Source organism: Drosophila miranda, chromosome 2, assembly GCF_003369915.1.
Source record: "Drosophila miranda strain MSH22 chromosome 2, D.miranda_PacBio2.1, whole genome shotgun sequence".
Taxonomy (NCBI): Eukaryota; Metazoa; Arthropoda; class Insecta; order Diptera; family Drosophilidae; genus Drosophila; species Drosophila miranda.
The window spans coordinates 5,191,161-5,215,036 of record NC_046675.1 but is presented as its reverse complement, the minus strand read 5'-3'; the positions used below and the strand labels follow the sequence as shown (position 1 = coordinate 5,215,036).

At 43.4% G+C, this 23,876-nt stretch overlaps 3 protein-coding genes across 5 annotated transcripts; 2 read left to right on the top strand and 1 right to left on the bottom strand.

Moving 5' to 3' along the window:
• Window positions 1–671: 671 nt before the first annotated feature.
• Window positions 672–8,463, bottom strand: LOC108156631 (synaptic functional regulator FMR1). Of its 3 annotated transcripts, none has more exons than XM_017288227.2 (11): window positions 8,302–8,463; window positions 7,179–7,517; window positions 6,292–6,341; window positions 4,645–4,968; window positions 4,412–4,577; window positions 4,259–4,326; window positions 3,873–4,182; window positions 3,651–3,782; window positions 3,094–3,583; window positions 2,919–2,990; window positions 672–2,851 (listed from the first exon to the last, which is right to left on the bottom strand). In XM_017288227.2, the coding sequence occupies exons 2-11, from the start codon at window positions 7,227–7,229 to the stop codon at window positions 2,409–2,411; spliced, it is 2,106 nt and encodes a 701-aa protein (XP_017143716.1). In that variant the 5' UTR covers window positions 7,230–7,517; window positions 8,302–8,463; the 3' UTR covers window positions 672–2,408. The 3 variants fall into 3 exon arrangements, with proteins under 3 accessions (XP_017143716.1, XP_017143715.1, XP_017143717.1); XM_017288226.2 differs by having other exon boundaries at window positions 2,919–2,993; window positions 8,302–8,462; XM_017288228.2 differs by having other exon boundaries at window positions 2,919–2,993; window positions 3,882–4,182; window positions 8,302–8,461.
• A 3,664-nt stretch (window positions 8,464–12,127) lies between these two features.
• Window positions 12,128–18,524, top strand: LOC108157135 (putative carbonic anhydrase 3). Its single transcript, XM_017289036.2, has 4 exons — window positions 12,128–12,399; window positions 16,731–16,802; window positions 17,360–17,518; window positions 17,578–18,524. The coding sequence occupies exons 1-4, from the start codon at window positions 12,372–12,374 to the stop codon at window positions 18,234–18,236; spliced, it is 918 nt and encodes a 305-aa protein (XP_017144525.1). The 5' UTR covers window positions 12,128–12,371; the 3' UTR covers window positions 18,237–18,524.
• A 2,527-nt stretch (window positions 18,525–21,051) lies between these two features.
• Window positions 21,052–22,262, top strand: LOC108154394 (carbonic anhydrase 6-like). Its single transcript, XM_017284659.2, has 4 exons — window positions 21,052–21,208; window positions 21,265–21,420; window positions 21,482–21,948; window positions 22,000–22,262. The coding sequence occupies exons 1-4, from the start codon at window positions 21,100–21,102 to the stop codon at window positions 22,192–22,194; spliced, it is 927 nt and encodes a 308-aa protein (XP_017140148.1). The 5' UTR covers window positions 21,052–21,099; the 3' UTR covers window positions 22,195–22,262.
• Window positions 22,263–23,876: the final 1,614 nt, after the last annotated feature.

Genomic DNA, 23,876 nt, shown 5'->3' with positions numbered 1-23,876 from the left:
TTATTGCGGCGAATTCAACGATGTGCGGATGTGTCATGCGGCAACTAGCACTAGAGATGGGACTCACGGAAGAACACGCACGGATCGGCACATAACACATCACGGTCTTAAAAAATTCTTCATTTTATCAATACTATACTCCATGAAGTGATTACAACTTTGTTTCTTTGTTTTTTGGTTGGTGTACGAGAAACGCCACAGCCCTGTTCAAGAAGCGAGCGAAAGGAAATTCGAATCAACTCTAGAAAATTATCATCCAAGCTGCAGAATTTGTTCCTGCATTTAAAACTATGTAACTGCTCCAGAAATTGTAGAGCTAATATTTAAATAAAATTGCACAATGTGAAATGCCAACAAAGCTTTAGAGAACCCAAATTCAGTGCACTCCATGGGAATGTGCCAAAGTGGTACAATTCCGACTTGAACCCTAGTTTGTTCATCTGAAAATTGTGTAGAAGACTTTCGCTAGTTTTCGAATTTCAAAGAAAATTCAGTAAAAGTTCACTGGGGTTTTGTTTTGATGTTTTGTTGTTGTTGTTGGTTTTATATATATATAAATTTTAATTTAATAAAATTTACTTGCTATATTTCTATTCTTTATAAGTTCATCCTCATATAAATAATAATTTTAAATCGCACATTTTTGTTCTCATTAAATTTATATTATTATGTTTTGTGTTTATGTTTGTTTGTTTTACTCGTATTTAATCTGAATTACACAACATTACTTTTATTTAGCATTAGCTTTATCTTTACCTTTATCTGTACCGTTATGTTAACCATCCTTCTTCTCCTCCTTCAAATGAATGTTAAAATGTGTGTGTTTTGTTTTGATTTTCTTACATATTATTGACACTGTTCTTCGAATAAATGGAACTACTCCATACCGTTCTTCTGTTTTTGCTTCTGGTTGTCGGTTGTTTTTGTTTCTTGTTCTTAGATGGGTTTTGCATTCTGGTTTATGTTTTTTTTTTGCTTTACATTTTGTATGTTTTTCATATTTTATTTTGTTTTTTTTTCTGGTTGTTTTCCCGTTTGCTTCAACTAATTTCAATTATAATTAGTGGCGCTCCCATTATTATGGTTTGCTCTAAATGTTTACCACTTTAGTGTTGATGGGCTTGGATTGTGTTCAATGTTCGGCGCTGTTTTGTGGTTGGTGTTTAAATAATTTAAGAGTATTCAATAGAGGACTAAGTTAGTATACGCGTTGTAGGTTTTGGCCACTAAATTATAAGTATACATATTCATAAAACAAAATCAAATTCAATGCAGTTCCCTCCGAATGCTCCTTTGCATGAGCGAGCGCGTGCACTAGTGTATGTACGTATGTATGTATTTTCGTGAGTGGTGTGTGTGTGTGTGTGGGTGTGTTAATAATAGTGAATAAATACAACATTATACAAATAAGAGAGGATTTTCCATGTTGTAACGCACAAAAGAAACAATAAAACGCTGCGCACTCGCCGCCGATTCCCTTTTGTTTGTCGTGGCTTTTACACTTGTAAACTAAACAATAATAATACAAAAATAATGATTTACAAAAAATGAAAAAAACTGCTGGGCGATTTAGTGGGTCTGCACGCACGAATTATACACAAAAAACTAACAAACTTTAAATAATTATTTAACCAAAACACACACAAAATATTGCAATTACATGGTTCTCCTTTTTAACTACAATATTTATAATCGAAACTCTTCGGGTTTGACGAGAGCGGCGCTTTGGAAGCGAGGCTCATCTCCGCCGACTTTCATTTTCCGAAAAACTACGCTAATTGCCTGGAACAGGGTTTAAGTTTTAGTTACATATTTAAATTTCCTTTTGTCTCGACTCGTTTCGCATGATAATAATTGCTTTTGAATTGGTTTTTATATTCGTACATAAATATAATTCATTTTTGTTCATTCATTCATTCATTTTGATTGTTATCGAAGCAAGGTTAACTCTCAATTTAAATTATAAGCCTAGCCATGAATTTTATTTAATAATTCTTTTGTGTATAATTCGAACTGTGTGTGTGTATGTATATGTGAATGAGAGTGGCTGTGGGTGTGGGCGTGGGCGTGTGTGTGTGGGTGTTAGTATATGCTGTTACAATTCTTACATATCTCATGTATATTTAATTTATGATTTCCTTTTTCAGTTACTCATTTAGTTTCTCTTCTCGAACTTGTTAGTTGCGGATGTTGTTGCCTGTAGATGTTGTTGTGGTTGTTGTTTCAGTTTCAGTTGTTGGTATTGGTGTTGTTGCAGTTGTTCGGTATTGAGGGGGCAACGGCGACTTTTAACGATATAAACATTAATATTTATTCCTCTGCCCTCTGCGCATACAGCCTAGTGTCGAACGTTAATGTACTCGAGCGATGCGGCCATTTGTGTTGTTCGGTATCTTCCCTTTCTCCGCCTAGGACGTGCCATTCACCAGACCTTCCTTCTTGATGTTCTCCGTCAGCTGCTGCTGTTGGTACTGCTGCGAGACGACCTGCGGATCCGTGTGATTGTTGCTGCTGCGGTTTTTGTTGTTACGGCGCGCTTTCGGCTGCTGCTGCAGTGGAGTTATTTGCTGCTGCTGCTGCAATTGCTGCGCTGCCTGTGGCTGCGGTGGTTGTTGCGGCGCCTGCTGCTGCTGTGGCTGTGCGCCCGCCTGCTGTTTGTCGCTGTTACGCGATGGATCCTTGGGCTTGCTCGGTCCGCTGGCGGTGTTCGCATTACCAATGCTGCTCTGTTTGCTGTTTTCCCCGGCGGCATTCAGCGACGCCTTGCCCGGCTGCGCCGCAGACTGCTGTGGCAGCTGTTGCGCCTGCTGCTGTTGTGGTTTGATGCTGTTGTTGGCCACCGCACCGTTTGCTGTCAGATCGAAAGGATAAGGCGCCAGGATTACACCAGTGAAGGGATTACATCAAGCTTTACTCACTGTTGCTGGGCCCGTTGTTGCTCTTCTGCTTTCTGCGCCTTCTCGAGCTGCCCTCGTACGACGAGTTGCTGTCTGCTGCGGGAAGCAAAGGGAAGAAGATGTGATTTATGAGTAATTGCGAAATAAACATTCAAGTTGAACCACCAATTGTTTAATTGTGTTTCATTTAACCTACCCCTCTCCACACTGCTCACTTCGCGCGTCTCTCGCACCTCCTCGGTGTGATTGTGGTGCTGATAGTCTCTGCCGTTCTGCTGCTCGTTGCGTGGCGGCCGGCGATTGATGCCACCGCGACGGTTGTTGCCGGCGCCACGATAGTTGCCAGTGCCGTCACCGGCGCTGCCACCACGATCGTTGTTGTAGCCTCGCTGGTCGCGCTGATGGTCACCGCGGGAGTTGTAGTCGTCCTCGTCGCGTCGATTGTTGTGATAACGCTGATTGAGGCCGCCGTTGCCACCAGGTCCGCCGCCACCGCGTCCACGGCCACGACCGCGCTGGCCGCCGCCACCACCACGCATAGAGCGCACCGACTCAATGTCGCTACTGTAGCCGCGCTCTGAGCGCCTTGAGACGGGGAAGCTTGTTGTGGAGCCCATCGAGGATTCCTGTATGGCTCGCAGCTGCTGATCGATCTCCATTTTCTCCTGACGCAGCTGTTCCACTTCCTGCAGTTGGCCAAAACAATGTGTGCTCAGCAATTGCTTGACGCATGCATCCATTTCAGACACTCACCTTCAGATGCGACAGATGATACTCCAGCAGCACTTTGGCATTCGCAATGCTCTCCACGGTGCCAATGAACACAAAGGGTACATGCGCCGGCGCACGTGGGATGTTCTGATCCTGCTCGTCATCGCCAGCGATCTGTTGTGTGTGTGCGTGTGTGTGGATCATCGACGAAGGAGGCGTGGGACAGATTAGGTCTGGGGCTCTTTGCTAGTGTACAATACTCACAGCACTCACCTTGATTCGAAACACGCCGCTCTTGTCCACAATCTCCTGTATGATGCGGCCATTCTTGCCAATTACCTTGCCCACCAGCTCCCTGGGCACCTGAAAGAACTCCTCGGCATACTCGAGCATGGCGCGCGCGCGCTGCACTGACTCCTCGGTCTCGCCACTGATCTTGAATGTGCAGGACTTCTCCTCCAGCTCGATATTGGTGACGCCGACCAGCGTGCGTGCCGCCTGTATATTCGAGCCATGCGAGCCAATGGCCAGCCCCATGAGATCGTCGCGCACTCGGAATTCCTCAACGTAATTCCTGCAAAATTAACACAGTGCAGAGAGTAAGAAAAACAGATTCAAATGTGTTGTGGGTTGCTAGCAGCAGGACCTACCCTCGGCTCATCAGTTTAGTCGTTTCGAGCTGACGGGCAGCTTCTTCAGTCCTTTTCAAGAGCATAACCTGAATGAGAACGCAGAGTGGAGAATGGATACATTTCAGTGGAAGGTTGGTGTGGGGGTGAGGGGATTGGCATTGGCGAGCGAACCTTCTGTGAGAGATTACGAAAATGCATATCCTTGAGCATGCTGGCGCGCTTCTGAGTGTGCTCCCATTTCGAAAGGATAATGAGGGCGGTGAGGTCGCGGTTGTAGTTGCAGACGCCGGCATCGATTGTGCGCTGAAACTCCTTGTGTATGCCATCCTTCTGGGCTCTGAAACAGACAAATGGCAGACTGTATTTTCTGCATTTTCTTGGTCCTATCCGAGATGTTTACTCACTCTTCGCGCAGCTCTTCGGGAACGGGCAGCGTGAACTGGTAGAACGACTTGGCTGTGATTGGCGGATTTGAGTTTTTGGCGCGCAGTCGACCCAGTTCGCAGATCTCGGTGTAGGGCGTCTCGAAACCAATGTAGGCCACCGCACAGATGTCCGCTTTGAGCATTTTGATGACGGCCACCCACCAGCCGCAGTTCTCGCGCTCATTTGTGCGCGTAAACACCTCCACCTCCATGCCCTCTTCAAAGGTGGGCGCCGCCACCTCGACGGTCTCCTCTGGCGGCAGGCGGACGCTCACAAACGGATACTTCCTCACTTCGGTCACGCTGCAATCGGATCGGTTATTGGTTGGGTAAGCGGAAGGAACACAAGCAAAAGAAAACCTCATTTAATTAAAATGCATTTCCCAAATTATGAAAAGAATCCCGCAGACAGGTGTTTGCCAACGCCGGCAGAGACCAGACCAGACCAGACCGAAGGCAGCACGCGGCATCAGCATCAGCAGCTGCCTTGGCTCTGGCACTGGCAGAGGGCCAAGCAAGAGCAAGAAGCAACAACTGTGAGAACAAGAACCATTGTGGGGGTGGGTGGTAGTCCGGCAGTCCCGATTCCCGCCACGAGACACAGATCGCAGATCGGAAATGCCACAGGATAGTGGGGTGCACCTAAATTTAGATCCAGCTGCTCTCAGCTCGAAGTGAATCTCAGGCGGGAAGATGCGCGATGGAAGATGGACGAGACAACAACGAATTTAAACCCAAAAAATCGAACAACTTTCTTTCCAAAAATGTCACAAGAAATGCAGTGCTACAAAAACTATACCCAGCACAACGATATTTGTATACACTTTCTATGGGAAATACAAATTAATCTAAATTTACAATCTAATCTTGAATTCCTTTAGCCCCAAGTAGAGGCTCTGCTGTCCCTCTATATCGCCTATCTCTGTTGGGAACGATGTGGGCTTTCATTTGGAGATCCCTCGCGTTACAAACTGCACGATTGGAGCCTCATAACCAGGTTGGAAATAAATAAATATATATAAATGGTTTCTTTCCGCGGTTAAAAATAGCTTCGCCTTTGACGCTGGCCGAGGCGGCAGCAGCGCCGCTGCTTAGTGGCATTTGTCGCTCGCACTTGACAGTTCTGGCAGATACGGCCGGCCTGGCCTGGCCCTGCCTTACGCCGCTTGCCTCCTGGCCATTTGCTCTCTCTCTGTGCCCCTCTCTGTGCCACACTCTACACAGTTATTGCCTTTGAAAAGCTGTCAGAGTGGGGCGGACAGTGGTGGACAGTCGTGGATCGCCCTGGTCAGTCGGTCTGTCTGTCGTCAGCCAGCAGTTTGTGCAGTAGCGGCGTTTAACAAATTGCGTCAAATTAAACATTTGCCAGACGACGGGAGGGGCGTGCGCTGTGGCAGGAGCAGGACAGGGCAGCATACTCGCAAATGATGCGTGGCCGGCATCTCTAATTTCTAATTTCGATGCCAAAAAGACGACCCTCAGCTGCAGTCGTTGGTTGTTGTGGTCCCTGTTGTTGCTCTGATTGTATTAATTGTTGCAAATTAGTTGGAAAATACATTTTATAAATTTCGCTCAAGCATACGCACTCGCGCTAGCGGTTGGAGTTGTTTTCGACTTTTTACTTACCCATCCACATCCACAAAGATGCCATCATCGGCGACAGCTGTCACATGGCCCTGTTTTTGTTGCATTTGCAGGTGTTGTTGTTAGTTGGTTGTTGCATAGACGACACAGGGCAGGGCACGCGGCAAGAGGTAGAGCATTGGTAAAAACAGAGAGAAAAATGTGTGTCATTAATGTGGCCTATGCCTATGATATTTTTCATTTAGCTATATATAAATGATATTTTTATGATTGGCGGTCTAAAAGGCATTAACAATGCAAGATCGGGAAATTCAGTTGCGGATAGGACATTCCACATTACGCGCCCTACGACCTATAGATTGTTGTTGCAAGAACGCCATGATTTTCCCTGCAGCTGTGATGACGATGATCTTTTTTCTTATCGCGACGCTGCTGAATCATTGCACCGTCAAAAGTTTTGAATTTGTTTGTTTACGAATCATCGGATCCAAAGGCAGAAGTATGCAAAATATATTTGCGGTCGTGTTTCAGCAGATTTCGAGAAGGATCAATCGAGAATCTCGTTGTTTAGAAAGGGAAATTCATCAGATTTGAATCGCGTCAATGGGCAGCGCAGTAAGCAGCGCTGCCAGCGCCAACGCTAACACCCCCACGCTGCGCTGCAAGCAGCGGCGCCTGCGTCACTGTGCACTAGTGTGCGTGGTGAGGCGGCGATGATGTCGAGAGACTCCACTCAACAAATGTTGCCGTTATTTATAGAAATAAAGCTAAAATTCACAAAATTAGAAACTGAGGCACACAGCCGCCATGGGGCAGGGCTCCCAAAAACTCCGTATCCACACGGGGAAAAGGCGACTTCTCTCTCCAAAGCGCGCGCACACACACACACACACACACAATACCGCCCATCCCTCTGGCCAGTGGCTCACCTTGTAGTAGGCGCCATTTTCGAGCCGGACTTCCACCAATAGATCTTCCATGCTGCTGCTGCTCCTGATGGTGGCTTGGGTTATCCTGTTATCCTGATGTCCTTCCCGACTGCTCCTCCTCCAGCACTCTCACGCACGGCTTGTCCTAGCCGAATGCAGTTTGCTGTGCTTCCCGTTTCCCGCTCCTTCTTTGTTGTGACAGTGACAGTTGCAGTTCTCGATTTCGTTGCAGATGAGTTGATTCTCTTGAGTTTCTCTCCTTATAACAATTCCTGGTCCTGGTCCTGGATGCTTCCACTACTTTGTAATCAGTCTTTTCGCTTGCTTCTGCGGAGGTTCCTGGAAATCAAATGCAATTAGCACAGGAACACAAAACAATAAAAACAGATTTGACAGATATTTTTGGGTTGTATATAGTACATATTGACAGATGCCGCATGATAGAGCGATCACCGGCCCAATGGCAATCAAAATGTTTTTGAAGTTATTTTGGGGCCAGCGCCAGAAATTCCTGGCTGAACAAAATGCAGCGACGTCGGCAGCACAGCACGCTTTTGCCGGCAGCGCAGCGGCGGAGTGCTTCCTCTTCCTCTTTGTCTTTCTTTTGTGTGTCTTCCACACCACCTTAAAAAAGCGTGTGCGGCGCGCTCTCCCTCTCACGCACGCACACCACCACAGCGGCAGAGCAGCAGCCGCAGCCGCCACCGCCGAAATGTTTCGCTCGCCTCGTACGTTCGTTCACACTGATGAGCACGCTTTTCCAATAAGAATTTCACACACACACAAGCACGCACACACCCCTCCACGGCACATGCCGATTTTACATATCAAATTTACACATAATTCCACTCCAAAACTTCATCTGATGCCCTGGGATGGTGGTGTAAATTCTATTTAACTATATTATCACTTCGTTGCGTAGCCGTTTTTCATCTTTCAGCTACTCCCGCTCCCTTTGGCCAACAACATTCATATTCGCCGCAGCCGCTCTGCTGCTTCTACTTCTGCCGCCGCCGTCGTCGCCGCTGTGCAAAATTTTTTCGCTTTTTCGGTTCTTGCTAAATTTTCGAATCGGCCAAAGCGCCTGCAATACGACAAATGCTGTAAAGATTTGTTAACTTACGGCTGCCCGGCACTTTTATCCTTTAATTTCGACTGGCAAATCACTTTAAATGTTGCTATAAACTTTTGAAAATATAAATATAACGCGTGCAGTGCTGCTTCAAATTTTTTTTCGGCTGCGCTGCGTTCTCTTCGTTTTTGCTTTACACGTCTTTCGCAGCGTTTGCATGTGACCGAAAGTGAAATTTGAAAAAATACCACTCAAAAATATGACAGAAAACTCAGCAAACGAAAATCCCAAAGCGTTCGATACAATTTATCGCACTAAAATATCGATACATTCCATAGTTTAAATTTGTCATCCGTAGCTAGTAGGCGCAACATCGGTTGGATTTTGAAACCGAACTGGTCTTTTAAGTAATTAAATTAATAATTAAATGACCCAACAAAAATATGGATCGATTTCTAAGCTACATTGTAGGAGCCAAGAATATTTTGCTAGCAGAAATTTCTTATCGGTTCATACGAACATCAACTCTGATATTGCTCGTGTACACTTTATGCTCCCATAGAGTATATTATTGATCTGCGATCTTGCTCTGATTGATTTTAACAGGAGTTGCTCGCTTTGCGGCGCTAATTTAACATCTTAATTGAATTGTTCGCTCGTTGGCGATCCCATAAAAATCACATGTTCTCCGCTCTCCGCACTTCAATTGATTTCAATTCGATTTTAATTTGCAAAAATACCCATCTGGCGCCCACCGATTGACACTTGTTCAACGAAACCCGGACCCGGACCTCTTACACACATTCTTGTTGGCCCTTTGCCGCTTAATGTAATTGTAACGACTATTGAGGTCAATCATTTCCACAATTTGTCACATGGGGGGTTCATTCATGAGCGCCCACCCCGCCCACCCCAACCCCCAATCCAATCGCGTGACGTTGCCGGGCCGTTAGTCGACGCGCTTGTAGAATTTGTGTGCGAGTGTTTTTGTTGATTTTTTTTTCGCTATTCATAAAATGCATTCAAACACCGCGCTGCGCTGATGGTGAATGCCTGATAAAAGTACGGTAGTAAAAGGTGCAGTGCATTGATGTCTATTTATAACCCCATTATATCTGGGTGGGGACACTGAATATTTGGGATCGGGTCGGAAGAAACACACAAAACGAAAGACCTGCGTTCCAAAACATGCAATCTCGCTATTTGTTTAGCGACTATACATACAATATAGCAACAAATTGCAACAATTTCATGGTCATACACTAAATTGGAACGATTAAATCTTTTAGGACTATGGACCTTCAAACAAATATCTGCAGAGGACAGCTACTGGAACACCCTGTTCTCATGGGCTCTTAAGATCAAACACACTGCCCTTAAGAGGATTAAAGCAAATCCACTTGGAATGCAAAGCAGAGAAGAGAACAAGAATCTCAGTTTTAAATCTGAGGCTAATCAGCTAATAGGCTGATAATCGGGAGGCAATGTGGTATTTATCTAGTTATCTGGCGGGTTTCTTTTGTTATGGTTTGGATTCCTTGTCCGTATTACCATCAACTATGGTCGGACCTGACTTGGGTATCACTATATCATATCATATCCGACATACCCTGATGTTCGTGTGCTAATTGAGGTAGTCGTCTGAGCTCTTGATCAACTCTAACTATGACCTCGACGTACAGCTACGTAAAATTATGGAAAAAATAATAGAATCGAATATTTTTTTCGTATTCTTCAAAATGTTCTTCAATAAATACAGTAATGTAACAAAATATAAATAAAACATTAAGATTCAAAAATCTTTATGTACCAACAATAATACATTTTTTAATTTTTAGTTCTGAAAAAATATAGAAGCGCACTCAAATTCTGTCCTCAAATTCTGTTTAAAAATTGTTAAAATCGAGTTATAGAGGTAAAATTTAAATTAAAGACAAAAGATATACATATAACCTTTTGAGGAATGCCATTCTGATGTCACCAGATTAAAAGGTAAGAAATTTGTCCCTTCAGAGCAAATAGTGGACCCAAAGTTTGATTGGAAAACAGAGTTTGCAACGCAGATGAGGCAGCATTCTCGACACCATCGCATAAATATTTTATAGAAAAGAATTAACAGACGAGCCGATATACATATGTACATATGGACAAACACCTGGTTTCAGGCAGCGAAGCACTTTGTCCAGCGACAGGGATTTGCAGTTTAATAATCAATGTATGTACATATATGTCCATATATGAATATCTTAAACTATGTGCATGAAACTTTCACAGAGATTTGTGTTGCCCACCAGAATCCGGATCACTCCATGGTCGTATCGTAGCATATGACCCGACTAAGCTATCGTTATCCCGCCCTTGAAAGCCTCTCCAGCTATGCTTAGAAATGGCCCGCCCTACAGCTACAGGGTATCAAGATCTGTGATTCTGATAGTCATAAATTGCCATTCGCGCTGGCAGTAATTACTGTCAAGAGGCGATTTGTTGCGGAAATGCATTCAGATTTTGCCCTCTCACTCACCCAAAGAAACACTCGCACACACACGCACACACACACACACCCACTAATCCGGCTCTCTCTTTCTGTCCTTCTCCTTCGGCAGCTGCTGCCGTTTGACATTGACTTTTGTTCTGCCTTTTGGCACATTAACTGCACTTTAATGACGTCGACTCGACGTCGAAATGGTCAACAAAAGACAGCGACGACAGCAGCTGTGGCTTTTTCTCCTTTCCCTTTCTCGCGCACGGCACTGAAATTGCTTTCAACAAGAATTTGTCTGTTCAATTAGCATTTGTCTCTCTGTTCTGTGTGTTGTGTTCTGCTCTGCTCTGCTCTCTCATAAAATGCATATGGGTGCAACAATTGGTCTGCTCAGCACCACACACTTAATTAATATTAATTCTAATTCAAATTCAATTAACATTTCTGTTCAGAAATGTGTCAAAATGATTTGCTTGATCTTGATATTTGTGTGATAAACGTAAACGTTATATCCTGTACTGCGCTGCGCTTCTCTATTTATCTGTCTCTGCTTTTCATCTGCAGGTGTGTGTGTGGGTGTGGGTGGGAGAGAGCGTGCGACCTGTGTCGTTTCTCCTCTCGCACTCTCATTTATGTTCTACTACCGTTTATTGTTGTCAAATCACGCGTTAGCTGTAAAACTGAGCCATAAAAAAAAGACTCATGCAATGAATGATACAAAATTGTTTCGAATTGATTTGCTGGCATCAAGATCATTTATTTAGTACCCACGAGCACTTCCGAATGCGCCGATCAATGATCTTAGATCCACCAAACCTCCAAATTGGAAACAATAAAATTTGTTGCAGGCCCAAAGTCTATTGATTCTACCTACCGCGTCCATTATAAATCTGAGTAACGGGTATCTTATAGTCGGAATCCCGCCCAGACCCAGCATGTTCTACCTGCTTATCAATTAATCAGCTTCTAAACCGCGACGCTGGTTCGGGGATTGCAATTTTCTTCCCTCGCCTAAGCTACTATTGCTGTTTCGCGGTTGTGTGTGTGTAAGTTGTTGCTGCAGCTGCTGCTTGGGTGTGCGTTTGGGTTCGTTAAAATCTGCTCCATTTTATTGTCAACTTTTTTCGGGCGAGAGCGGAAAACGGAAAACCGAAAACCCGAAAAAAAACCAAAAAACTAAATAAAGAGCACACCAACCTGAGTGCCATGCGAGTATCGTTGCCATAACTCAATTCAATTCGCTCGCTTCTGGGTGTGTGAGTGCACATGACTATGTCGCATGGGTATGGGTGCGAGTGTGTGTGTGAGTGCGAGTGTGGGAGAGTGGGTGTATGCCAGTGTGTGTGTGCAGTGCCCGATGCTCGCATCGCTTGTCAGTAATCATTCTGTGCCTGACCGCTGCGGGTTCTGTTCTTGGCCCACCCCGAGGTTCCCAGTTATAAAAGACGCGTGCCGTGCCTCACTTTGATGGAGTTCTCTTCGAGACCGCAAAGGTTCAGTGTCCTGCCTGGCAGTCTCTAAACATACAAAAAATAAACAAAAATATTCCAAGTGAAACTAAAACTGAAAATAGTGTCATTGAAAGAGCATTTAAAGTGATATTACTGCAAAATATTTTACAAAAATTCAAGCCGGGAAAATGCATTTTGTTACCTTCTCAATACTAGGTAAATTTCAATTAAATATCTATTTTAGTTTCTTGTGTGGATATACTACGTGTTAAACACCTGTGAGACATTCAAAGGGAATGGAATGGCCTCCGACTTCTCACGGCAGTGATTAAACCTATGACTACCTCAAACCCGACACAAATCGGAGTTCCAATCGGCTATATGCATTGATGGCATTCTTTAACCTATGGATATCGAAAATGTCACGTCTTTGATCCGACACTAAAAGTTCCACATTCGCCCCCACTCAAATTGTAGCTGCTTTTCTTGCCGTTTGTTCTGTAATTATTTTGATCATTTGAGTTGATAAGATGCCAGATACTTGTAGTACTTTGTGATCGTAAATTACAAATGGACTGGGACTAGCGCTGATTGCCAGACGAAGTACACAGACAGATCTGACGCGGTGGCGTAGATCAGGGTTCTTATTTGCATTTGGTATCGTTCGAAGTGTCGTGTTGGATTGGGGAACTCCTTAGTTACAATAAACTTATGAATCATGACACCCGAAATCAGCCCCATAATGCCACATAGGTGAATCATCAGCAAATAGGTCAGGGACCAGCCCAGCCAGGTGTTTATGATTACCACTTTGGGATCATAAATGGCAAATCAACCGATAATGCTGTAAAATGGACTACTTAGGTGAAGGGCTCCAATTTTTATATAATACCATTTACCATACACTTTTTCCATAGACTTTTTCCTCTCCGCCTTCTCTGTCTTGCCTTCTCCAATCATTCTAACATGTAATGCCGAGCCTATCAAAAAACTAAGCCCTTGCCATCCAAAACATTCTACTCGAAGCACTCCAAAGCACTTCAGAAGAGTAGTACTTTGGACACGGATCACGCGCCCGAGCAGATATCGGAATAAGAGGCAATCTATTGCCGGCTTGTTTGCCATTGGCGGGGGCCTTTGGAAAAAAACCCATTTAATTCGCTTAACACCAGATAGCGGCAGAGAGAGACAAGCATTAGACGCATCAAGCGGTCATCCCGTGCGATGGGGTCACCGAATGTTAAATATTTAGTACATTTATAGCTGCGGGGAAAAACTGCTGACCTAATCAAGATAATCAAAAGCTGGTCTATAAAGTACACAAGTAGTTTCAAGAAATCATCGATCGATAAGATGCTAACTGTAGATTTACCACCTTGATTAGCGAATCTGAAGAGAGAGAGAAGAATGTGGCCAGGGGTCCGCGTCTGAGGGCAATGAATATTAAACGATTAACTGGCAATTAACAACATTCGGTTTATGGATCTCTGCGCGATTCGATTAAGCCTAATCGATCCACTAAAGCCCAATAACAAGGCGCCACTGCCGCGCACTCCCAATCGCCTCCATGTATGTACATATGTACTCTACGTGTGTAGCAGTTAGCCTCTGATTAGCTGCGATTTCTGCCAAAGATATATGACAGTCATATGTCGGCGTGTGATTAAATTTATATAAATATATTTGCTACTTCATGCGATTGATTTTGGCTTCTGGCTGCTGGCACAGTGGCTGTTAGCTTTGATTAGGGCTACCCCTCTTTGTGAATGACGTGGGTCCGAGTCTGCTGTACACTCCCTCCCTCCCAGACGGGGCTCCATTCATTTCCATTGGCAACCACTGAAGCGTTCTGCTGGGGCCTTCTGGCTTTGTCTGGCCGATCGAAAGTGAAACTGCAATTTACAGAGCGAGAATATCAGCGAAAAGCATTCGTGATAGCAGCCGCTTCCTACTGATGCGACTGAACTTTTGTTTACAAAGATCTTTGGCCTGTGCCGGCTCACTCACTATCTCCGCTGTTTGTTTTCAACACTTTAATCAACTTCCTTTCACAGTCTTCCCCATGCACTCGCACTCTTCAGGGCCCAAAGTCCGTTAAACTGCCTAATGGATGGAAATTTTTTAGCCCACTCTCACAATCGATCATCCATGCACCCAGCCCTAAAGCAATCAAAGCAAAAGTTTATGGTTAGCAATCCAGACAAACGTCACAATGTTAAGGCAATTCATAAAAACCAAAGTTTGGCCCTCTGATTAGGCATTCTCTGTGAATTATGTGCCCGGCAAGGCAAGGCAACCGATTAGATTATTTTCTGTATTACATGGGGAAGTTCTTCTTCAAATAAAAGGCCAAAAAATTAGCATGCAAATTTCTTTGGTCGGTTTCAAAAGGAATACCGACATTATATTAATTTATTTATTATATATATATTAGCTGAAAGAGAACCCCAATCTATTCCAATTATTTTCATTCACATGACTAGCGGTATATCAGAGCTTATCACAGTCTTCACACGCCCCCCTAAACGATAAAATGACAATAGAATATAAAACCCTGCGCACTCCCGAAATTTTTTATCGGTGGGGAATATATCTTTGATTATAGGGCTCAGTAAAACCTATATAAAATTCAGTCTGGAAAATCACTGAGTGCTCTCGATACGGCAGTGATTTGACAGAAACACACACGAGCAGAAGTATCGTCGGAGACAGAGTCTTTATCGCCTCTGCTGAGCTATGCGAAATCGTTCCAATTATACGAGTATTTTAGCTGACATGGCCGAAATGCGGTTATAAACAGACGAGGCAAGTCAGGGTAATGCCACAGCCACTCGACGACCAGCTGATGACGAACAGCAGCCAGCCAGAGACAGTGCAACATGATGCAGAATTCCGATCCTATTCCAGTCAGTTTCGAGTGAGATATTTTCATTTGACGCTATCGGCTGTTCGGGGGGGCTCGGGGGGTGCCTAGGCATTTCCCTTTTCCAGTGGCCGTTGTTTGTTTTGTGCTGATTTTCACATGATTATCCGTCATTTGCATTGCCCGTATGCAATTACAGTTTTGTTAACTTTTACACCCCGGGGTCTCAAATTACAGAAACACTATTCCCATTATCAACTATCAAAGTTTTATCCACTCAAATGTAATTGTCCGAGCTTTGCATGTGCAAAAATCTAATTGCCCTTTAAATTGTTGCCCGACATTTGCTTGGCATATTTCCACACGGAAAACACTTCGGAAGCGATCAAGATCCAGTGATTCTTTCAACATTTCCCTTTTGCCGTTTGATCTCTCGGGAAATGAATCAGAAAATATTATATAAGCGCGTGATACACCTATTCGGTCTTGTGATTAAAATTCGAAATGAAATTTATTGCTTTATTATCCATCATTCAGTACAAATTCAAGTAGTGTGCCACTCAAATCTCTAAGTACACTCTGCCTGTTTACCATGTGCTCACAAAAAAATATTAAAAACTCATTAAAGTGCCGCGGATCAGAGGCAGTACAGAATCGAAAAAAAATGAAATATTAGGTTTTGTCTAATCGCAAACAAATGGCATAACTTGGAAATCTTTCCCTCTGAACCATTGCGTCACAGGGCGACGGCGACCCAAGAAACCACTCGTATACTATGCACACATCAGCCGATGAACACGTTCCGCCGGCAGAAAGTATATTAATATATTTATACTGCCTGGCGGAATATGTATTGTATATAGTACTCAACTTTCACAGCTGCCGTTGTCGCTTGTCGCCTGCAGGGAAAACTCGCAAAATTGTCTAGCAGAGAGCATAAATTTCCCAAAGATTAGACACAGAAAATGGCGATAAATTAACCGAGTTGCTTGCGGGCTTTTTATTAACCCATTAATGCTGGTTATGTCTCAATAAACACATATAGTTGATCGCAGATCACAGTGGTCCAGAGTTATGCTGATGGGTCAGTGCTTTTTAAATACACAAATGGATCGTAAAAATTTGCTCAGGCCGCACGCATAAAATTTAGTTGATATTTTGATGTGCAAATGTCAAAATGCTTTTAGCCAAAAAAAAAAAGAAAGAGAAAGCCGCAGTGGACAAAGAAATGATTTTGGTCCAATTTTTGTACAGGTTAATGAAACATTAATGCCATCGGCAGCAGCAGCAGCAGCAGTTGATTGAAATAAAATAATCGCGTTTATATATACAAAATATATGTACAATATGTGGTGGAAATCATAAATTTCACGTGTATTTTTAGCCCCATTCAAGTGCAAGGTGCTGTCGTCTGCTGACGCTGCCAAAAACATTATATAGATTCACCCTCTGACCATCCCACAGTCGCCCGGTTCCTCTCTTTGTTTTTTACCCGAATTTTATGGGCCCATACATCAGACCCAGCTGCAGGTTTTAGTGTGTTCGGCCCTGAGCATTCCGATCGACATTGTCGGTCAAGTTGAAGTTTACACGTTTTGTAAACGGTTGCCATTAAAACGTTCCCATTTGCACAGTGCGTATACTTGACATTTATATATGTGTAACAACCTCTCTCGCATTGCAGTTTGCTGCTCTCTGGGACTCAGCTGGGCCAGCGAGTGGGGCTATCCGGACTTGGACAACAATAAGGATGCGCGTAAGTAATGCCAATCTGCAGCCATTCAAGTTTATTTGCTAAAATTACTTAATCAACGCCAGAGTGGCAGAGACAGAAGCAGAGGCACTGGCCCTCGCTTTTTGCTATTGTACGCGGGAGTAGGTTACTCGGCCCATTTCCATTGTCAAGTGCTTTGCATAGACACATAGCGGAGGTCTATGTATATTTATTCGCATATTCGCTTACGGTGGCCATTTGTGTGTGTCCGGGTCGGGTCACTTAACGTGCACGCTCCGGGCTTGAGTCGGAGCTTAGTTAAATTGCGCCAAATTGCTGGGTATGCAAATTGGACAGAGAACGCGTATATCGTGAATGATGATCAATTTGGACCGGTCTGACTTTCAAAATTCTGCGGAAATTCTACCGAATTTCGGGATAGAGTTATTTTCAATTGTATCAATTTTGATTTATGAGCATTTAATTTCTAATGAAAACTGTCGGAAAGTTGAATAATGGAAATTGATTTGCAGCAAGTTTCATTGAAATTTGGACATTGATGTATTGCTAATTCCTGTCTGTCTCTCTCATCCATACAGCGTTTCCCGATTGGGGCGGTCTGTGCGATAGTGGCAAGAGACAGAGCCCCATCAATCTGGCGGCCAAGTGGTCCCTCCGGGGCAAGTTCGATGAGTTGAAGTTTCAGAACTACCGCTACACCCAGAAGAATCTGGAAATGGTCAACAATGGCCATTCAAGTGAGTGGAGTGATAAAAGCACTGAAATTATGCGCTAACAAAACTGAGTTCTTTTGTAGTACAAATCGATGATTTTGACGATGTGCTGGTGATGGAGGGTGGCGGCTTGGCGCACGAGTACGAGCTGGAGCAGATCCACTTGCACTGGTGGTCGGAGCATACCATCAATAGCGTGCGATACCCTCTGGAAGTGCATATTGTGCACCGCAACAAGCTCTATCCCAACATGACGATAGCGACCAACTTTAAGGACGGCATTGTGGTCCTCGGCGTGCTCTTTCATGTTTCGAATACACCCAATGATGCCATCGCCTCCATCATCAAGAACCTGGAGGACGTGAGGGCCTACAGTCGCATCAACAAGCCCGTTACGGTGTCCAGCTCCCTGGCGGTGGACGATCTGATGCCACAGTCAACGGGGAACTATTACACCTATGCTGGTTCTTTAACTACGCCATCTTGTGCCGAGGCCGTCATCTGGATTGTGTTCACCGAGACGCTTCCCGTGACCCTGGAGCAGGTCGAGCAGTTCAAAGAGATCGAGTACTCAAATGGCAAGCAGTTGCACAACAACTTCAGGAACCTTCAGAGCATTAACAACCGAGCCGTGGTCCTGGTCGAGCTTGATGATAATCGTTCAGGCGCCGCAGCTGGTCGCACGGCCTCTCTCGGCCTGATCCTGATACTCGGACTGGCGGCCCAGAAGTTCGTCCTGTAGATGCGGGTCGGAGCTGAGCCGAGCAGAAAGGAGAGTAGAAGATGCAGATGAGGAGCAGCCATAGACATACTCGTACCAAAGAATGCACTGCAGTTCTCAGTGTAGCTACAACGAATTTTTGAGAAGATATCCATGACAGGGAGACGCAGAGACGCAGAGTTAAAATACTCATTAGCTATAATTATAATGCAGAACATGTCAGCTAGTCAGCTTATGTTAGATTCATCGCGTGCAAAGTTCACGAAAATATATAACAGTCGCAATAAAACCAAAAACATTTTGCACATATTCCTTCGATTCGTATTCTCTGAAAGTCGACCACTTTGAAAGTGGCCGCTCGCCTGCCGTCAGCCTAGTCCGCTAAAAGTTCAAGTCGATGACCAGTAAACCTTTATGGCCAGGTATCCGAAAATAGACGGTGAGCCATTGCGTTCTTCTGAATATATTATTTCATCACAAGACCCCAGGTGTAGTTGGGCCAGTAATCATATTTTTACGGCCATTGGTTAGTTTGATTCGTTCTCGCGGGACTCACACTGGTGCTGGTCAGGGGTGGGTATAAAAAGTGTTATGGCCAAATATAATTCAGAAATCACTGATAAGTGTTTCGTCAACTGACCAATTGCGTTCTCTGATAACATTAATTGATATTGCAATGATGCCAAATCACACAACAACAAAAGCATCAAGTTTTTATATCAACTTTATGACCTATGTCGTCGGTTGAGGCATTTGATTTGGGCTTATGGCTGACCGCACTTCATCATTGTTGTTCATTGCGAAATGACACTTGGACGCACTTAATGTGATTGGGGCCTGTATGTCCGATGGCCTATTGAGTTATTGATGGGACAGCAATCACTATAAACTGCATGCACAAGCTCTGAAAAGCAATCTTATCTATCCATATATGGGTTCCATTCCCAAACCCAGGTAAAGGGAGTTGTAAAGTAATCGGGGTGGAAGATTATTTTCAGAGTGTAACACATGTAATTAAATACTTGAAGAGGATTGCCTATTCTATAGATTGCCTTTGGTATAAATGGAATTTGTACAATAAAAAATAGAAGGGAGGAAATACAGAGGAGAACAGGATATCCAATGGAGCGTTCATTAATTAGCAGAGTTGGATAGCTCAATCTTAATATATTTCCTCCGCAATATCGCACAGTCCAAGGCAAAAGATTACACCGCGACGCCTTGTAATAATGCAGTATAATGGAACCAATTAATTTCAGTAAATTGTAATCTAAATACTTACTCAAGTACTCTTAACTAATCGGTGGCAATGATCAGATTAGGTTTTCAATTTTATATTCTTTAAAACAATCACTTCTAACTAATCGGTGGCATAGATCAGATTGGGGTATAACCATATTGTTTTCCTTGGAGCAATTTAATTCGTAAACTCAATAGATTGATAGCATTATCACGGGTAATACGGGTGTTTGTTTCGTGCTAGATTTTCTATAGAGTGGTCAAGTCTTTGTTGTTAGATCTAATCCTTTTTAAAAGATGTTTGTTGTTTGTTTAATCTTAGCAAAAAATGTTTACTAATAAGATAATCCATTTCTGTTGCATACTTTGTGGAACAATACATTTTGCTTTTCGATTAACGCAACGCTGTATTAGTAATTGAAAATAAAAAAGTATTTAATATTTTAGCAAGACTATGTTCTCATTGGGTTTACAGATTGAAGATAACGACAGTCTGTTGAACTTAAATATTACAGAGCCGAAAACACTGCCTTGTGGGAACCGGTTGAATTTATTTTATAGCAGGATCTTGCGAAACTCTACTACCACCCACTGCATCTCCCTGTGATGAAGAAGCCAGCGTTTCACAGCAACCTTTATAATGTATCATATCAAATGTACTTTCATAGCACCCAGATGTTATGCTTTTATAGCAGCCTACTATTATAGTTTCATCGTAACCAGCTGGTTCATCTGGTCTTAAAAACTTAATGGGAGATACAGATCCTTTGAAAGGCCTGCTTAGCATCAAGGAAGAAAGGACAGCAGTGCAGTATTGATTCTCCAAAGCAGTGTGCCATACATCATTTGTGTTTTCTTAAGCATCCGACATGGGGCAGCATCAAATAGGTTGCCGGACGTACCCCCCACACATCAAACCCCTCCCTAAACAACACTCGTAGTACATTTGTTTACCGAGAGATGACGCGACCAAAATTGTTTCTTTATTTAAGGCATACTTTGGGGCTTCGGTCAAAATTAAATTGCGAATTTGGCGTAGAGCTAATTGGAAAGTTTTCTAGAATTTTTATCAGCCACGAATGGCATTGTTAAGAACTAATGCCGCTTAAGTCTAAAATCAGAGCCATACCATAAAAAAATTTTTTTTAAATGGTAGAAAACTTCAACTTTGGCTCAATGCATCTTCAGGTACAGACATTGTATTGACCCGAATAAAAAATCTTCCGATAGGTCTTCTCTTTTGAATTGATTGTTAATTAAATAATTGTTAATGTTGTGCACATGTAATAATGAATAAACATGAATGCACATACATCTGTTTTCTACGTATGTAGATCGCGACTATGATCCCTTATCTATGCTAAAGGTACCGCAAAAATGAGGTTCAAAGAAGACGAGCATTTGTAGTAATAGAGCACACCAAGAAGGGATAAAAACTGCATATTCGAACCAAAGATTTTGGGCCTACAACCTAATTTTTTTATCGTGCAAAGTGGCAAATCGCAATCATGAGTGTTACTATTTAAGGCGCCTTGTGCTGGATGTTTATATTACCTAATATTTCGGTTGATCTTTTTGTCTAAAAAATCAAAAGATGACATCACATCAAGTCTTGAAAGTACTGTCAAAATGTAAAAGCCAAAAAATGAATAAAATGACGTTCGTGGTGATTGTGATGCTAGCAGTTCAACTGGCATTTGTGGCAGCGCAAGAGAATTGGCTGGATTTAGAATACTCCACGAAAGGAAAATTTTGTAAGCTGCGAACAGACTTCGTTTGGTATAAAATTATTCAATGCTCTAACTTGTAGCCCAACATGATTGGCCGGATGTTTGCAGAACTGGCAACAAGCAGAGTCCGATCGAGCTGACCGAGGCATATACCATACCCCTAACAACAGAGCTCCATATTGTCAACGATTCAATGGAGCAGCCGCATCTGGCCCTGCTCTATAACGGATATGTGGGTGAGTCTGACCACTGGGAATAATTCATTCATATCATCCGGCAAAGAAACCTTCTACCTAGTTATTATGCACAACTTCACGCACTGGATTCGGCTGAGTGGCCGCAAGGAGTTCAGGGATCTCAGCTATATGGCCGAGCAGATCCACTTCCATTGTGGGGCCGAGCATTTGCTGGAGCGTGAGCGCCATGACATGGAGGTTCAGATCGTATTCCGCAACGAGTCGGCGGCCAGTCTGAAAGAGGCCCTAAACCAGACGAAGGGGCTGGTTATTGTAAGCATCGTCTTTGCGGTCTCCAATGTGCCCAGCCGGGCCATTGCCGCCATTGTGGATACGCTGCGCGGTCAGCCCATCGTGGATGAGGCCACATGGAGGGTCAATGAAATGAACTCGATATTCCTCATGAGGGAGCTGTACGGTCAAATAGGAGCGTACTATCAGTATCACGGGTCCTCGACAGTGCCCGAATGCATCGAGAATGTCGAGTGGATCGTCAAGGCCAGTGTGCAGAGCTTATCACGGGATCAGGTCGGTATATTCCGTTCTATCATTCATGTGTTACTCCGATGCATTCCACAGATGGACACCCTGTGCAATGTGGGAGAAGGCTCTAGTTTGGCACGGGCCCACATGAGCTATCGACAGCTGCAGAACTCCAATTCCCGACGGGTTTTCTACTTTAAAGAAAGCCACGCCGACAATATACGTGTGTTCTGGACTAGAGCCCGGTTTATTTATATATTTTTGTATGGAGCCGATCTTTTGTATTCTTGAAGAAAATGCTTTAGAGTGTATTTAGTTTCATTCTACTTTTAATAAAGGGTCCAACATTCAAGGCTTAAGTACCCAATGAATTTAATGAGCAGTTAATATCTGTATTTTGGCTTTTAAACTCTCTTTCTGTTAGTCCAAAGACGAGGCTTGGATGCGTTTGAAGCATTAATCAAAGGTACACATGTTCATTCGAAACCCCTCCTTCCAAACATCTTTCCGATATCGATCCCCACTCATTTGTCAAAATTTACGCTTGAACCCATGTTAAAACTGTCAGCTTAAGCCCGGCAAAGACAAAACCCCGAATTCGTTCCACATGCCTATAAAAACAATCGATGCTGTGTTGTTTGTACATACATATCCATATGCAAAAATAGTTGTGAGTGCAAGGTGTCCCATAATTAATTTTCAGCCATTTTTAGGCCAATAATCAAAAATGCATTTGTTATTGTGCGATTGATAGGCCTCGAAGGGGCGTTTAGCGCCCAATCAAATGTGCCACTGATGGACATGGATGCGGATTTGTGGTCAGAGTCGGATTCGGTTGCTAATGCTATGCATAGAAGCGGACAAAGGCCGCCAATGTCAAAATCTCTCATGGTGTGAATTAATAAATTATTAAAATAGTTTTGTTACGCAAATCATAATTTGCCTCCCGTCAACATTCACTTTTATGCTTTTGGCTAAACTGTGCACCGAGTCTTTTTACTTATATATGTATGTATCTCTACTAGATGGGCATTTTAGCAACCTATTCGATTTGCATAAAATATGCGATCTGCGGCAACGCTTGACACTCATTAATCAGGGCAGGGGTCAACTCTTTTGGTCAGACACACTATTTCGTTTGACTTAATATTATTTTATGTGTATTTTAAAAAGTAAATTTCGTCTAAATGCGTTGGGCCGATTAATTAATGACAAAGTAACTCCTGGTTTCGCATTACCAGCGGAAATTTATCGTATACTTCTTTGACAGATCTTTGCATCTTTAATGCCCCTCATCCTCACACTTTCAAATTATTCGGGCCAAAAACAAATTTCCATTTCTCTACCTTTTGCTGCTTTTCGTCATGGCCCACGAAATTGGCGTGAGAAAGTGAGAAACCAGTTTTTGAGTCAGTTGACGGTCAACCCCTATCAGAAATGTGGGCTAACAAATCATCGTGAAGGTTGGCTGGCTTTGATTTGTGGGCAGAATTCCCCCCCGACTAATGAGATGCACTCCAGCCAGTGCATTCGGTTCTTGCACAAGTTAGTCTGTCCACATATGAGTGGGTGAAACCACAACTATCTCTTTGAAATCGGCAAAGAAATTGTCATGTTTCCTCTGATTTGAAATTGGAAAGGAAATGGGAAGCTCCCTATTTCTCGGCCATCAGTAGAAGGGCAGCAAATTAGCTTTATAAGGGAAGCTATTATCTGGGCTCATTCGATATGCATCTATTTCATTTCTGTCGTTTGTTATGACAACTTATTTCCGTTGGAAGCTGATCATCCATAGCTAATTGTCAGGCTGCACCAATTTCGAGTCGAGATGATGCTTTCAGATTTATTGGCTCACTTACCTTCACTTTTCAGTCAATGGCCACATATCAAAACCTACGAACTTACGAGCATTTTGTATCAATTTGGCACATTTAGAGATAACAATATATCGCCCAATATTTAGGCACAATCAC

Coding starts and splice junctions, on each gene's coding strand:
- LOC108154394 (XM_017284659.2), top strand. CDS start 21,100: ATGAATAAAATGACGTTCGTGGTGATTGTGATGCTAGCAGTTCAACTG. Junction 21,209..21,264: donor CTCCACGAAAGGAAAATTTT/GTAAGCTGCGAA, acceptor TCTAACTTGTAG/CCCAACATGATTGGCCGGAT. Junction 21,949..21,999: donor AGAGCTTATCACGGGATCAG/GTCGGTATATTC, acceptor TGCATTCCACAG/ATGGACACCCTGTGCAATGT.
- LOC108157135 (XM_017289036.2), top strand. CDS start 12,372: ATGCATTTTGTTACCTTCTCAATACTAG. Junction 12,400..16,730: donor TGTTACCTTCTCAATACTAG/GTAAATTTCAAT, acceptor CTCGCATTGCAG/TTTGCTGCTCTCTGGGACTC. Junction 16,803..17,359: donor GGACAACAATAAGGATGCGC/GTAAGTAATGCC, acceptor TCATCCATACAG/CGTTTCCCGATTGGGGCGGT.
- LOC108156631 (XM_017288226.2), bottom strand. CDS start 7,229: ATGGAAGATCTATTGGTGGAAGTCCGGCTCGAAAATGGCGCCTACTAC. Junction 4,578..4,644: donor CCCGAAGAGCTGCGCGAAGA/GTGAGTAAACAT, acceptor TGTCTGTTTCAG/AGCCCAGAAGGATGGCATAC. Junction 2,852..2,918: donor CAACAACGGGCCCAGCAACA/GTGAGTAAAGCT, acceptor TCGATCTGACAG/CAAACGGTGCGGTGGCCAAC.